We start from the raw sequence: 16,014 nt of genomic DNA on the forward strand, positions 1-16,014 counted from the left end.
CACACACACACACGAACTGCGAATACATTCCTGTTGTGAGTGCAGACACAACTGTTTTCCTCTTTTCTGTTTGGACAGTGAGTTCATTTGTGTTATTAAATCACCCTCGTTAATAATAATAATGATGATAGTAATAAAAAAAACAGACACAACACACAGTGTCTCGTTGTCGTAATGTGTTTCGAGTCCTAATTAACGGGTTTTGTACGAGGAACCTGAAGCTCATTACGGCTCGAGTGTCCTCCTGTCCTCCTGTCTGGCGCAGGGTCATCACCATGGTAACGACCCCTGTGGCTGTTACTAGGGAAACCCAGGATGGAGGAGAAACCCACTGCGAGGTGCAATTAGCTCTACAGTACAGCGAGTGACCTTCATTAGGCGTGTAGGAGTGTTCATTTACAGACCATCACGTTCTCGTGTGAGGCCATTGAGATATCGGGTGCTAATAAATACTTATGAAAAGGAAAGACGCACATGCGGCTACGCTGTATCGCAGATCATAGTGTTTGAGAAGAACAGATTATTGTGGAGAATGGAGATAGATACTTTATTAGAATTAATAGACGTAACAGCATCTTAAGCTTTCTTTGTAGCTGTAGATTGTTACTGATTCCAAAGGGCCAGTCGTTTGAGACCGTGAACACGTACACGGTGACTCTGCGCGACAAACAGAGCTGATAGCGTGGTTAGGATTTTACAGCAAGTGAGCGCTTAAAAGTCTCCAGACATCCGAATAAGAGAAATGAAGTGTGACACCAAATGTGTTTCTGATTACCCTTCTGCCTTTTTTTTCCACTGCAGTAAAACTCAACACACTGCTTTCCTTTTTTTATATATATATATATTATCATCAATGATGTGAAGCTGTAGCTCACAAAATCACCATGGCAACTTAACATTTACTAAAAGTGATGGTTTTCACATTGCTGATGAGTTTTACTGTTAGCGTGTGGATGCGGGGACGACGGCTACAGAGTCGCCATTTTGGTTCGTTTAGCGTCATCCAAAAAAAATTTCACTCAACTTTCACATCTTGAAAGTTTTAAACATAAATTACAATTTTAATGACAAAACTTAAATTGTCAAAACTTGACAATATTTTTTTGGCTAAAGCAGAAATTGTTTAATTAATCGTTTGTTTATTTTATTTTATTTAGCTGTAAAATTGGACTTGATTTAGCACACTAGCACACGCTTCGGATCAAATAATTCAGTAATTCTGAAACACGATCATAAATTAATTTAGTTTAAACATTTTTTTCTTTTATTTGTTTTTGTTTTATTTGCGCTATTTCTCATCCGAGGCTGAAGATGTCGCTCTTGCGCCAGACCTCCGTCTTTAACCTACACACCGAATAAGCAGAAGAAATCGCCTTCGCAGTTCGCTCACTCTTTTGCTAATATTTAGCACCTTGAATAAAACAGACTTTGGAGTCAGTTTAGTTCTTTAAAGAACTAACTATGGATGTCGGTGAGCTGCTGAATTATCAGGTAAAAATATACTACGTTCACCGTATTTTGCTAATGTATCTTTTTATTTAATATATCTTTTTTGTTTGATGTTAGCATGCATGCTAGCTAACAACGATACGGCCGAATCCAAAATGGCGCTGTGTTTACTACAGAAGAGCCCTAATGTAGGTGCTAATATATGGGATTTTAGGCGCTATCTAGTGCACTACCTAGTGCTTTTGGGTCTATTTGGGATACAGACAGCATACAGCGTGGTTTCGTCTGTTGTTAAAACATCAAAAACGCATGAAATATTTAATTTAAAGCTAAACAGCATGTTGTATTGACAACTTTTTATTAACCTAGATTAATAATTAGTGATAAATGTTTCTAATTGTTCGGTTTTGTTTTAATTTTGGTTAAAATAACAATGAATGGCGAACCTGTGGCTTACGTTGTTGTTGTTGTTGTTGTTGTTTGTTTGGTTTTTAATTATTTCTGTATGATTTTGTAGTAGAATGAAATGAAGTGTGGTGTCAATTTTAAATTGAGTTTCTGCTAATCTCCACCAAACTCCTTGACTGCCTTTAATCTGTTCTGGTCCCTGACAGCCCGAGAGAGGAGGTAAGAGGACGAGGGAGGAAGGCGGCTCTGAGGAGACTCGGGCGAAGAAGATGAGCAGGGAGCCTCCCAGACCTGCGGCGCCGATCCCAGAACCAGAGCCGGATGATCCGGAGAACAGAGAAAGGATCTTGGAGAAGCTGATGGACCAGGACGAGGTTGACCCTGAGGTGCTGTATTGCGGTATCATCTAACTCTCCTGACTGTTTGTGATTTTACTGTAGCGCTGCTGAATGTTATCGAGAGTCTGCAGCGTGTCCGTGTCTCCGTAACAGGGCGAGCCGGTGGACGAGAGCATGGTGAAGAAGATGATCCTGACCTTCGAGAAGAGGTCATACAAAAACCAGGAGCTCAGGATTAAATTCCCAGACAATGCAGAGAAGTGAGTTCATACTAAAGGTCAGGTGTTTTGGTGGATTTTGAGCGAGTTCGTTTCTAACCTGAACGGCTTCCTGTAGGTTCATGGAGTCTGAGCTGGATTTGAATGACATCATCCAGGAGATGCACGTGATCACCACCATCCCTGAGCTGTATCACCTTCTGGTGGAGCTGAATGCTGTGCCGTCTCTACTCGGCTTGCTGAGCCACGAAAACACAGATATCCTTTCTCTCTCTCTCACACACACACACACACACACACACACACATAAACACACACACACACACTTTTTTATGGTGCAGATTTTGGAGTTAAAGAAGTAAGTTCAGAGTTTATGGAGCAGTTAAAGAGGTAGACATAAGGCAAGGGAACAGATGTGGGTTGAAGGATCAGGTGTGGATTAAAGGCAGAGATTCTGAGTTAATGTCAGCAAACATGGAAAAAAGAAACGGGAAATATGGATTAAAGGGGAAAATGGTGGTAGAGTGATCCGAGTTCTGTACAGAAACTTGTGGTTCTCCTTAACCCAGAACACATATCGCCATCGCAGTGGTGGACCTGCTGCAGGAGCTCACAGACGTGGATACGCTCAATGAGAGCGACGAAGGAGCCGAGGTCCTCGTTGACGCCTTGGTGAGGAGATGAACATCATCTACACTCTTCCAAGCTTTCTGTATCTGTCCTTTAGCAGCATATACACCGATCTATGGGGAGAAAAAATGTCCCCACCCCCTGGGGGTGTATCTTGCCCTGCAGTACACCTTTTTTTTTTTCTTTCTATCCCTCGGTTATCGGTTGTCTTCTTGGTCGGGGTTTATTCATCTTCTAATCATTTCACCTTGATATATATTTTTTAAGATACTGTAACATTTCGATGTGTCTCCAAGCTCCTGTGAGATTAAAGGAATCGCAGCGAAGCCAAACCACTCGAGTGGAGATCTTAAAAGCCTGAACGCTGTCCGAAAACAGAAAACCAATTTCCTCCACTCTTCAATTTCAGTGCAATTTAATAACCATTAGAGATTGATCAGAGTTTCTAGCTTGTGAGCCGCGTCGTGTGTGTAATGACATTTAGAAAAAGCAGAAGCGCCGATCGGCGCACGGCAGGAGAAAATCAGCCCTCTCTCAAAGCACGAATGAGAGACAGTGTCACTGTGGCATTTCTGATTTGTGGGGGCGCTGATGCAGAGGAGGGAGATTGGACAGGAAATTGGCTCTGTGATAGGAGCTTTATAGGCAAGTTTTGTGTTTAATTTTTAAACACAGAAGTGCTTTCTTTTTTCAGGAGCGCTCGGAGTCAATTGCATTTCTCATCTCTTTTATTCTACGAACAATAAAACAGCGACAGAGCGTCGCCCGGGGCTTTAATATCCGCAAACAGCTTCCAGTATTTAAAAAAAAAAAAATCTTTGTGATGCTTTTATCATTTAATAAACATTTAACAGTGGCACACTCAAGCAATATGTGCGGAACTGTAATTTAATTAGAACTAAAAGCTACCGAACGTCTTATTTTTTGGCCGAGAATTGAGTAGGCGTGTCAGATCTCGTAATGATTGACAGTGGCATCTCCATGGCAACAGAAACAAACACTACTTACGTTCCTGCATGTACCGGAAATGTCGTCTCTGGATATAGTGCAGGGTGAACAATTTGTGTCAATTGCGATGTTAGAATTTCATTCCTGAGGTCGTTAATGAAGTAATTAATTAATGAGAACTTTTTTTAAAGCTGGAGGGCCAGGTGGTGGCGCTGATGGTGCAGAACATGGAGCGGCTGGACGAGACGGTGAAAGAAGAAGCAGACGGCGTTCACAACACGCTAGGTAAAACGCATACGCCATCATATTAAGACACTTAAGACTGGCATAAAAAAATAAGCACACAGGATTATTTAATCACTGGCATTAATTGGTTGGTTTAGTGTTTATTTAAGCTCTGATCCCAGATCAGTTGTAGATCTCTATTACCTAAAGAACGGATTCGTTTTAAAGCTGCTTCTAGATCAGCAGACTCGCTTTTTTCTGTTGAACAGCGGTGCCACGTCCCACAGGACTCCACATGATGGACATGAACATGTCTCTTTCTTCTCCATCATCCTTTCATCTCCATTTCCATCCATCTGTCTTTCTCTTGGGGGATTGCGGTACCCGAGTGTCGCAGGAAACCCTGCTGCTCTGTGTCTTCCCTTCCTCCTCTCTCTATCCTTATTTTTCTCCACCTCTCCCTCTCTCTCGTTCGCTCGTGTGCTGCTGTGTGATTCGGTTATCAGGTTCCATCAGATCCCATCTCAGATTCCGACACACAGAGACCTCCATCCATGTGAAGTCATACAGCTGCTTATGTTCTGTCTATCTTTTCTTTTCGAATTTGCAGATTTTCAAAAGGAAAGAAAGAGAAAGGTTCAATGTTGTGTGAGCCACACAGAAGGAGGTGGAAAGTGGGTGTGGCTTAGGTGTATGCCAGACTAACTGAAGGGGGTGTGGTTTATGTACCTGTCAGTCTTAGTGAAGGGGGTGTGGTCTATGTACCTGTCAGTCTCACGGAAGGGGGTGTGGTCTATGTACCTGTCAGTCTCATGGAAGGGGGTGTGTTCTATGTACCTGTCAGTCTCACGAAAGGGGTGTGGTCTATGTACCTGTCACTTACAGAAGGGGCGTAGTCTATGTACCTGTTTCAGTCTCCCTGACGGGGGTGTGGTTTATGTACCTGTCAGTCTGATGGGAGAGAGTTTGGTTTATGTACCTGTCAGTCTCATGGGAGGGGGTGTGGCCATACTCTGTCTTCCCCCGAGGTAGATTTTGACTAAAGGAACACTACTAATATTTTAGTTACAGTATAAATGTAGACGCCATACTGTGATTTCCGATTAAAGTCTTTCACATACCTGTGACACAGAATTTAAATGGAACTGTTCAGTGTCTCATTACTCTGTGAGTTCTCTTAGACTCATTACACTCAAAATCAGCTGACATTTAAAGTGCCCTAAACACATTTTTAATACATTTATATAGTTGATTACATTTCAAGAAGGGAATCTCAGGTTTAAATACACACACACACACACACACACACACACACAGAGGCTTTTATAAAGAGTGCTTGTAGCACACGGTTTTATTTGCTTCCTGAAGAAGGTCTACAGAATGTTAATCTCCAGACTTCCAGCTTTTTTAAGGCAGACGTTCCTGCACTCATCAATTTTTGTTTTTCTGTGGCATCAATTCAGTGAGTCTGATTAACACAAACTGGGTCAGAGCTGCGGAGGAGTGAGGGGGTGTGAAAATTGTGTGTGTGTATGTGGGTGGGTGGATGTGGTGATTTCAGCAAGTGGTTTTTAGCAACAGCAGCCTTTAATGTTTAACGTTCAGCTGGAGAAAAGGAAAAAAGCCCTGAATGTGCTACACACACACACAAGCTCACACTATTCTCACGGCTTTACCATCTCAGCACTGTGAATGTAATCTGTCACCCACCGTGCAGCATACACACACACACACACACACACACACACACACACACACACACTGGTGCCTGAAGAGCTTCTCCTGTGTTTCACAGCAGTCTGCATTTCATGTGTGTCTTAGAAATTGGCTGCTGTTTAATGGGACAAATTATTTCTGGACCTGAATTTCCACAATGCTGTAAATCCTCACAGGCAGTGTATTTAGTTCCCGGTCAAAGGAGCTTTATTTCACACAGTCGACCGTACTACAATAGATAAGAAATAATACACAGCAGGATGCGAAATTATAGGAAATCTCACAGTGTACTGAAGCTCGCTCCCTGCGATGACTGCTGGAGAGTAGAGTATAGTCAGTGTTTCAAGAGAATGTCTGGATTTGATCTAAAGCAAATTATCCTTTAAAGGTAAGAACGTCGGTGATCTTAAGCGCTGCCACGTTGGTTAGACCGCTTCTTACTCCGTCTCGAGTGAATTCGGTCCTTTCTTTCTGTTGTTACTGTTTGTACTAATCGCATTAATTTATTTGTTACTTAACAGCGTGTTCTTCTGTTGTAGCCGTGGTGGAGAACATGACCGAGTTCAAACCAGGGCTGTGCACCGAAGCCGCTCAGCAGGGACTCATGCAGTGGCTCCTCAAGAGGATTAAGGTACGAGAGCAGGAAAAGTGTTCTATAGTCACTATAGTGTCTGTAACCGATTCATTCTGTGTCAGTGTGTAGAATTTTGGCTCGAAGAGGAATAAAGTGAAAATAAACAATGTGCAAATTTAGAGACCAGTAAAAGACGGATTCACAAGAAGGTCCGTTGTTTTATTAAAGGTGCGGTCTCCATTGTTTGAAAGCCAATATCGACATTTGAAATCACCAAAACAAACACGCCCCTAACCCAAACGGGTCCCACCCCTGTATCGATAGCTCCGCCCACACATACATACGTAACCCAGGCAACTAACGGAAAGAAACGTGTCTTTATCATAGCTGAAGGGAAGAACAATACGATTGTAGATAAACAAACAAGCAAAAATGCCACACAAGCATAATGATGTAAAGGACAAAGGCATATATTAGTTCTGTGTAACAAAGCAAAACCAACGTTACTCACCTATCGAGAAGGAAAAAAGCACCTCGGCGTCTTAAGTAAAGTCGGCCACATATTCACAGGTTGGAGTTTCCCGAGTCAATAACTCCTGAGCTAAACGCTGTTACTACACAAATAACACCTCTTTTCTATCGTAGTAATGTAGAGAGGCAGCTACAACCGCGTTTTGTGTAGTAACAGCGGAAGTGGCCAACTTCCTGCTCCTTCAGTTCTCTCCAGCGCTGGAAAGCTGATCCTATATTAACACGTCCTACTTCTTGCCTTATCTTAAGTCTTTCTTCTCTTTCTTTCTTTGTTTTTATCCTCCATGTCAAAACCGCTTTCTGCTAATGTCACACATGCGAACTGAACACTCTCTCCGCCCATATCGACAAGACACGCCCCTTTCTGCATTAGCTACACGGAGACCCAACCTTTAAGTAAAGCATGATATATATTTTTTATACATTTATAGTCGCTTTTAATGTTGAGGATCATCCAGGAAGCAGTTCCTGCTGTCGCCGCTACAGCAGCCGTAAACACTCGTTCCCTCACCTTTTTATTCTTTTTGCCTGCTGCTTCTGTTAATCATGCAGGCTAAGATGCCCTTCGATGCTAACAAGCTGTACTGCAGTGAGATCCTGGCAATCCTCCTCCAGAACAACGACAGTGAGTCCGAAAAACCTTCAGCTCATCCTCTTTAACCTCCATTACCTGCATGGGTGCCAATACTTTTTCACACAATAATATTGTAAACATTTATGCAATTATGATGTTTATACTTTTATTCATGAGTAAACAGCATGACAGCTAGAACCTTGAGTTAACAAGCTACAGGTGATACAGAGGTCATCGGTTAACGAGCTAAGTTTAACCACAGCAGTAAATTCCAACAGCGCTAGATTATCTAGAAAGCTAATTAGCAAGTTTTGCGCTAGCTGTCTTATGCTAGCTGGCTAAAAATAAGCAACTTTTGTCATCTATAAAAGATTAAAAAAAATTTACTGTCTTAATATAAAAAATCTATATTCATTATAGTATTTTACAGAGAAAACAATATTGCTGCCACTTTAAGCCAATGTTGTCATGGTAACAGTTTTATACACGATTACAGGAGCTCATTGAGACCGAGACTGTGTCGGTCTCTGTGTGGGGTGTGTGTCGGTCTGTGTGGGGCTGTGTGTGTGTGTTGGTCTGTGTGAGTTTGTGTGTGGGGGTGTGTGTGTGTGGTGATATAGTTACCCAATGCAGGTGTGTGTTGTTTGCTCTTCCTCACCGCTTCTGCCGTAACTTTCTCTCTAGAAACATTTCAATTTTGTTTTCACCTTTTTTAAACATAAATGTAAATATTATTTATTCTTAACGAAGCAGGTCTGTGAAGGAGGTGTGACCTTTGTGCCTTAGCATCTCACTTTGTCTCTGTCTCTCTCTCTCTCTCTCTCTCTCTCTCTCTCTCTCTCTCTCTCTCTCTCTCTCTCTCTGTGTCTCTCTGTCTCTTTCTCTCTCTCTCTCTCTCTCTCTCTCTCTCTCTCTCTCTCTCTCTCTCAGGCACCAGAGAGCTTTTAGGTGAGATGGACGGTATCGACGTGCTCCTGCAGCAGCTCTCAGTAAGTTATCTCTTCATTGCATGTGTGTCTCTGTCTCTTTGTCTCTCAACCCCAGTAGGTTTAGAGCTGTCTCTCTTTGTGTGTTTTCTTTCCTTTATACACACACACACACACACACGTGTTGCCTGAAGCTCCTCCTATATATCCAGCCAAATCTCAGTAGACTTCAGACCAAACTGTTGCTTTACTCAACACAAGATGAGGTAAAAAGACGACAACACAATCATTTTACAGCCCGACTGCATCTCAGACCCCTAACGTCCTTCCGCAAAGCCGTCACACAACCCCGTTTGTGATGACGTGCACAAATAAATGAGATGAACCCTTTATTAATATAGTTATAACTCTGTATTTAATGAAAACGCACATTATAAACGCCTTCGTCTTAATTCTGCTGCTTCGTGTGGTGTTAATAAGCTCCAATCAGTGTGTATTTAATGCTTTATTAAGCCGTAAGTAAAGTCTGGAGTTTATACTAATGTTCTGTTACTAGGCCATAATAAGATGCTGCTGTGTTGCAGGTGTTTAAGAGGCACAACCCGACCACACCAGAGGAGCAGGAGATGATGGAGAACCTGTTCGACGCTCTCTGCTCCTGCCTCATGTTGCCAGCCAACCGTGACCGCTTCCTCAAGGGGGAGGGGCTTCAGCTGATGAACCTCATGCTCAGGTTTGTGATTGGCTGATTCAGATGCAACCGCTAACGTTTTTATTCTCATCACGGACTATAAGCTATAAGCTTTTTTTTTTCACCCGCACACGAGAGAATTGTCGCACGGGACACGAAAAAGGACGGCGTGAAATAAATCGTAGTGACGAAGTGAAGTGAAACCGTTAAGCCGTGGCATGGCTGCGGTTTCGTCGTTCGGATTTAGACGTCCGTTGAAGGTGAGCTGGGATTTCAGCCTCCTTTAAACAGCTTTCTGCTTCACAAATCTCATCACACACACACAAACACACACACACACACACACACACGCGTTCAGACTTGCAGAAACTCCACCCCCACCCCACCACCCCCCTCACCCGCCTACATCTTGACACCTGAACTGTTTTTGCTATGAGCTCGATACACAGCGCCGTTCATCATCTCCGGATGAGGAGAGTGGCAGCATGACGGACAGCTACATTTCCCAGAGTGCCGTTCTGCTCGTCGCCGAGCTCCGGCACGCCGATGTTTGTGCTGGGATCTCGCCGGACCTTAAAACTATCGATCACGTTCGCTTTGTTATGACACATGGAACCGATTTATTATTTCCTCAGGTTTGAAATACGGGAGACGAATCAGTCACAAGGACAAAGTGCACGTAATAGATTATGTAGACGTAGCTGAAGGGGAGTTTTTATTGTTTATTTTTAATCTTCCTACTTCCCCTTTATTGTGTGTGTGTGTGTGTATAGGGAGAAGAAGTTGTCTCGCACAAGCGCCCTCAAGGTCCTGGACCACAGCATGATCGGCCCCGAAGGCGCCGATAACTGTCACAAGTTTGTCGACATCCTCGGACTTCGCACCATTTTCCCGCTGTTAATGAAGACGCCGAAGAAGATGAGGAAGGCTGGAGTGTCAGACAAGGAACATGAAGGTATTCTGTAATAACATCCTCATCCCTCCCACCTTGTTTCAAAGGCGTGGTCTCAGAGTTAATCAGTCTCTATAGATGAGGGGCGGTGACTGTGTTTAACAAGGTAGAGGTGTGGAATCAGCTCAACATGGGCAGTGAGGGGGCGTGGCCTCCTTGCATGGCAGTAAAGTAGAGTGGAGTCGTGTCTTAGATGAGATGAGGAGGCGTGGCCTCTGTGCTTGTCAGTATCGGTGAAGGAGGCGTGTCTTAGATGAGATGAGGAGGCGTGGCCTCTGCTTGATTGGCTGTCTGAGCCAGTTCATAACATGAACAAATAACGTTAATTTATTTCTGTGAGTATTTTCAGCTACTGGTACTGAATATTGTCAGATTTAAAGAAAAAATTAACGAACAATAGGAAAAGACTTAATATCAGGATACATGCAGTAATAAAAGCATTTTAAATCTATTCATTTATTAGTAATAGCAAGAATTTTATAGAACTTATAAGGAGGTTTGTTTATATCTTTGCCACACTTTTCCCTGGCTGTTGCATTGTGGGACACGTTACACAACGTGTTTGTCTTCTGAATGTCATCAGCACACTGGAAATATCTGCGTCCATCACGTCCTACCTACTACACGCCGCTCGTCGATGGGGATCAGTGCGAGTCCTGTGCATTTGTGTCCTCTGCTCATTGGAGAGCAGCGTGAAGGGGGCGGGGCTGCTTACTCGTTAATTAATCAGTAACGATCCTTAATACAAAGAGCGTTTGCGAGTCAGCAGAAAGTGGCGCTCTCTCTAGTGAACGACGAACAGGTTTCTGAAATACACGACAGCGCACAGAGGGATCACCGGCCCAAATTACCGTCCGTGACGAGCTCGTTAAGGCGAATTTGGTCTGCAATAACAGCTCTGACGCGGAGCGGCTCTCGCGCAGGGACACGGACTCACCCGAACACGTAGATATAGGAAACCAAACATGTTACATCATGTGACGTGCTTCATCCTCACGCCGCTATAATTGCTGAAAAACTGTCTGAAAAGGATGTGAGAAATTGTGTACGTCGCGCCTGCATGCCTTGAATTTTAACCGTGCTGAACGAACACAGAGCTTTCGCTGTGTCCTAACGAGGTGCGCTATTTTGGGAAGTGAGACATGAAGCCTGGAGATGGGGAGTAAGGGAGAAAGAGAGGAAAAGAGAGAGAGTGAGAGTGCAGGAGAAGCAGTGTTGATTGCGTTGTTTGTGTTTTTCTGTGAGTGAATGATGTCCCACGTGGGGTTGAATTTTGGGAACAGGGCACTGACAGGAGCAGTTTTAGTCGCCTAATGATGCGTCTGTTGTAATACAGAAGCAAATGAACACCTCCACACAATCATTACACCAGAATATGAGTCCCAGCGGGATGCTTATTTCCTTTCTCCCACGTTTAAAAACATTCCGGCTCTACCATCGAGACGGTCGGCCGGAACGTTCTGGAAAGATTTTAATACCTGCCTCCATCACGTTCCCGTGCTCTGTTTAGCTCCAGTACGTCACGGCGCTCTCGAATTCTCACTTCTAATCGGTCAAACGGTCTCTCTGTAATATTTTGTTGTTCTGTTGTATCACAGAAACACGTTAACGAACCGTCACATTGTTGTTTCTATAGTAACATATCGTTCAAAGGGGTTCGTATGGCCGAGGCCTCACACTGTTGTGTATTTGGAAGGAGTCTCCAGTGTCGGTGCTTTGTAACAGTAACAGCTGTATCTTTTAGACAGGTTAGTTTTCATTTGCTACAGAACAGGAAGTAGATTGTTTCACAAAAATGTTAAATACATATAAAAAGTAAACATGTCGATCGTTCAGGCTAACCTTAAAAATATTTTGGTTTGCAGTAACAGTAAAAACGGTAAAATAAATGGTCGGTAGGTAGGTGTGTATGTATATTATATATATATATATATATATATATATATATAATTTTTTCAAGCTTCAATGTAAAAAAAAAAAAAGTACAATTTTGTTGATGGTGATTACGTAGGTATGACTTTAAACGAATTAGCATATCGTGACGTCACTGACTGGGTCTTCAACATGTGCCTTCGGGCGCATCATGGCAAACCTTATTTTTGATGCTGGACAGATTTTCCAGAACTTCGTACTAAGTTAAAGCGTTGTCGAGCTGTTTTAATGAATTTTTTAGATGTATTATGGCGCCCGAACCCGTATGACTTTGAACGGTGACGGCGAACATTTTGTTTACTGCAGCCGCAGCACGAACCGTTGACTCTGACAGTGAATGAGAGAGAATGAGACGAAGCGCACGCACAGGCCATAATGTGACATCCGGTAACCAATAGTTAGCCGGTCCTAAATTGACAGGATCGTTTGGGTTACGGCAAACAAGAATATTTATTTGTTTGTTTTTGTTTGTTTATTTATTTTGCTTGAATGAAAATGATTTGGCATATTGCTCTGGCGTAAGACTAATAAATTACATCATGGTTTGAATAAATAAATAAAAAACACCTTACAGTATTTTCCGCACCATAAGGCGCACCGGATTATAAGGCGCAGTCTCAGTTACGGGGTCTATTTCTGTACTTAACCCATACATAAGGCGCACCGGATTATAAGGCGCATGCTAAAACATACGGTCTATAAAAAAGGTAACGGAAGCAAAACAGTGAGTTTAGTTGAACTTTATTCTACTATGTAACAATACACACACATTATTTTTTAATCAATCTTCTCCCACAAATCCATCAAAGTCCTCATCTACTGTGTCCTCTTAACTCCTCACAGTACATTTTCTTGCTTCCTTCACTTCCGAACCATAGATACATTGACAACGATACATTGATGTTGAATTCTTTCAGCTGCTCTATTCCCATTTACAACCACATAACTGATAGCCTGTAGTTTGAATTGTGCCTCGTAAGCATCTGATTTTTATTGGCGGATGGCAAACCAACTTAAGGTGCATTTACCGCCACCTACTGGACTGGAGTGTGGGGCGCATAATGGTTAGGAAGAAACAAATAACTCGGTGCACACATAAGACGCACCGGATTATTAGGCGCACGGCCGATTTTTGAGAAAATTTGGGGGAAAAACCTCTTACCAACATTCCAAAAAGTGACGTAGCCAAACATCAAGAATGTGTAGAAATCAGCGACAGTAATTTAAACTTTATATCAGCGTTCCAAATAATTAAAGCAACCGGTACGTGATGTGAATTCGCACACGTGTCTGAAAGAGCCTCCGGCACGCTGCTGTGTGCTGCTTATCCACAATGCAGCTCTGTTCGGGGGCCGACCGGAGGCGCGACGCAGGGAACATCTGCTCGTACGTGACAAACGAAGCATGCGGTTTAGCCACAGCGGAAACGGTAAGCGTGCAAACACGGCAAGAGGAACGACTGGTAGAATGCAAATAAGCGTAAGGCCAGCGTGCTTCTGTGCCGGAACATCAGCGTAAGTATACGAGTGGGAAATAAGATAGGAAGTGTAAACAAAATGTGGTGTATAATGTACATTAATGCAGCACTTTCTTTTATATGCTGTGAAACATCACTGTGGTGTCATTAAAAAGAAAGGTACAGTCAGTAGTAGGGCTGGGCGATTAAACGATAACGATATGTATCGCGATAGACACGTGATCGATATCAATAAAAAATGTGTTCGATATTTTTTATTCTTTGTCGGAAGAAAAGAGGTCGCGAAGCAAGTTTGGTTGCATTAACAAAGGCACTCGCTCTCTGGTAACCTAGCAACATAGGGAGTGACACGCTAACAGCCAATCATGTAACAGTATCATGTTTGGTTGCGCCATATCGTCGTCTCGTGCCGGTCTGCTGGATTCCACGTCAGCTCACCAGTATGGCAGTTTCTCTATGTTTATATTTAACACTTTGCACTAGTTTATTACACTTTATTAAGCATTTCTTACATTTTCTTTCATTTCGCACCTTAAATGTTAAGAGAGAATCGACATTTCTGTCTTAATAACTGAGGGGATTCTGAGCAGAGGAAGGTTAAGTTTCAAATAAAAATGTTTAAAATATAATATATTTTTCTCCTGGTCCTTATTTTAAATGGGTCATAAATATCAATAATTACCGATATCGATTGATATGAAACACTGATATCGTGATACAGTTTTCAGCCGTATCGCCCAGCCCTAGTCTGACTCGATCAGTGTTTTATGTATTGTATGTATTTATTTATTTTTTAAAGGCGCCTTGACACGTTTTGGCGTCTAGCTTTAAGGAAATCCGTCTTCTTCGAACAACAAGCAGTAGGCATTAATCTACAGTTTACATTTTAGTCACAGTCCCACTGTTCAGACGATGCCTCATTACTCCGTCGGGTGAACATGGGGAAAACGTAACGAATGACACGAGATTAGCGCAAATGTAGCGCATGAGAGAAATATGGCTGATGTGTGATTTCAGCCCCACACCCACGACATTAACTTACCATTAGAGATTATCACGCTAAACGGAGAAGGAAAATTGCTCGTTTTTTTTTTTTTTTTTTGACTCGTTCCCTTCGGATTTTCAGTGAAACAGACCGGTATTAGTGCTAATACTTGGCGTAAATGGCACAGAGAAAGCTCAGTTAATCACGTCCATATCCCTTAATCAAGACTCAATGTTTTCTTATTTGAGCAGGAAATGGATCGGCAATTTCTCTGAAGCTTATGGTAATTGATTTTTTTTTTTTTTTTTTTTTTTAAATGAGGATCATCATCAGCATTCTCATTACGTTTGCAAGCACAAGCTGCGTGAGGCGATTACGGGTTTCGAATCGGAGACTGTAGCAAAGTATTTCTAGAAAACCCCCATCGGTCCCAGTACACATCGACGCCTGCGACGTTCCTCTCAGTCATCAATCACAAATTCTGCAGAGATAAAATCAGCTCGGTTTTATTCGAAAACAAACCGAGCGGAATACGATTAGTGCTAGGAACCTAAACGGAAAGGATTCGGTCAGAGATGGCGATAAATACGGGAAGGTTCTGACGATTTGGAGCCGTCGGTCGGAAAGAATCCGGATGATTTTCAATTTTACAGAATGGAAAGATTTCAAAGGATCCACCAAGTTTCTCCAGTGTGGCTGGAAAGAAATAGCTCTGGACTAGAGGTCTTCTCAGGTCTAAAGAAATGTACCCGACCCGAAGTGACCCGAATCACTTTTTACCCGAACCCGACATGCATAATTATTTATTTATTTAATTTTAAGAAAGACCCGGGACAAACCCGAAAAACTTAGACCTGACCCGACCGGTTTTTTAACCCGACTGGACCCGAATGTCTAGGTCTGTTTCAATGGAAATTAGCTTACCACCAGCAACACAATGTCACAAGTGGTCTTGGCAAAAAGAGGAGCGGTTGGAAAAGGACTCGAGTCGATGCACACGCATGAGATACAGTAGTTCGGGTCTTCTCGGGTCTATTTGGTAAAAACACATTCATTTTAAGTTACGCGAAACCCGATGCCGCTATTATTAGACCCGACCCGTGTCCGAGGTACACGTGAAACTTTTAGACCCAAACCCGCTCAGGTCGGACCTCGGTTTTCGGATCTAAGTGGACCCGTGAAGACCTCTACTCTGGACCCAAGTATTGAAAGAATCTGATTGAATCAAATATGCCTCTTTTCCACCGAGGCAGTTCGAGTGCAGGTTCGGAGCCTAATTTAGAACCAGTTCTTTCTTTTTCGACCGCCAAAGCACCGGCTCTGAACCAGGAAAAGTGGTTCTTAAGTAGCACCAAAACGTCGCTGGTCTAGACTTAAGAACCGCTTGCGTCAGGAGCTGTGGGCGGGGCTACTGTTAGCGCATTTGATAATGTACCTTAA

At 42.8% G+C, this 16,014-nt stretch overlaps 1 protein-coding gene across 1 annotated transcript in view; it reads left to right on the forward strand.

Annotated features, from left to right (window-relative positions):
• The first annotated feature begins 1,332 nt into the window (after positions 1–1,332).
• Positions 1,333–16,014, forward strand: part of ctnnbl1 (catenin, beta like 1) — a 31,004-nt gene continuing 16,322 nt past the window's right edge. The window contains exons 1-11 of the mRNA XM_027165689.2: positions 1,333–1,491; positions 2,064–2,243; positions 2,349–2,455; positions 2,532–2,671; positions 2,988–3,085; positions 4,183–4,276; positions 6,472–6,563; positions 7,590–7,662; positions 8,542–8,600; positions 9,122–9,270; positions 10,002–10,183. Of these exons, the coding sequence (XP_027021490.1) occupies positions 1,462–1,491; positions 2,064–2,243; positions 2,349–2,455; positions 2,532–2,671; positions 2,988–3,085; positions 4,183–4,276; positions 6,472–6,563; positions 7,590–7,662; positions 8,542–8,600; positions 9,122–9,270; positions 10,002–10,183 (1,204 nt within the window). The 5' untranslated portion in view covers positions 1,333–1,461. The remainder of the gene's footprint in view (positions 1,492–2,063; positions 2,244–2,348; positions 2,456–2,531; positions 2,672–2,987; positions 3,086–4,182; positions 4,277–6,471; positions 6,564–7,589; positions 7,663–8,541; positions 8,601–9,121; positions 9,271–10,001; positions 10,184–16,014) is intronic.

Source organism: Tachysurus fulvidraco, chromosome 23 (assembly GCF_022655615.1).
Source record: "Tachysurus fulvidraco isolate hzauxx_2018 chromosome 23, HZAU_PFXX_2.0, whole genome shotgun sequence".
NCBI lineage: Eukaryota > Metazoa > Chordata > Actinopteri > Siluriformes > Bagridae > Tachysurus > Tachysurus fulvidraco.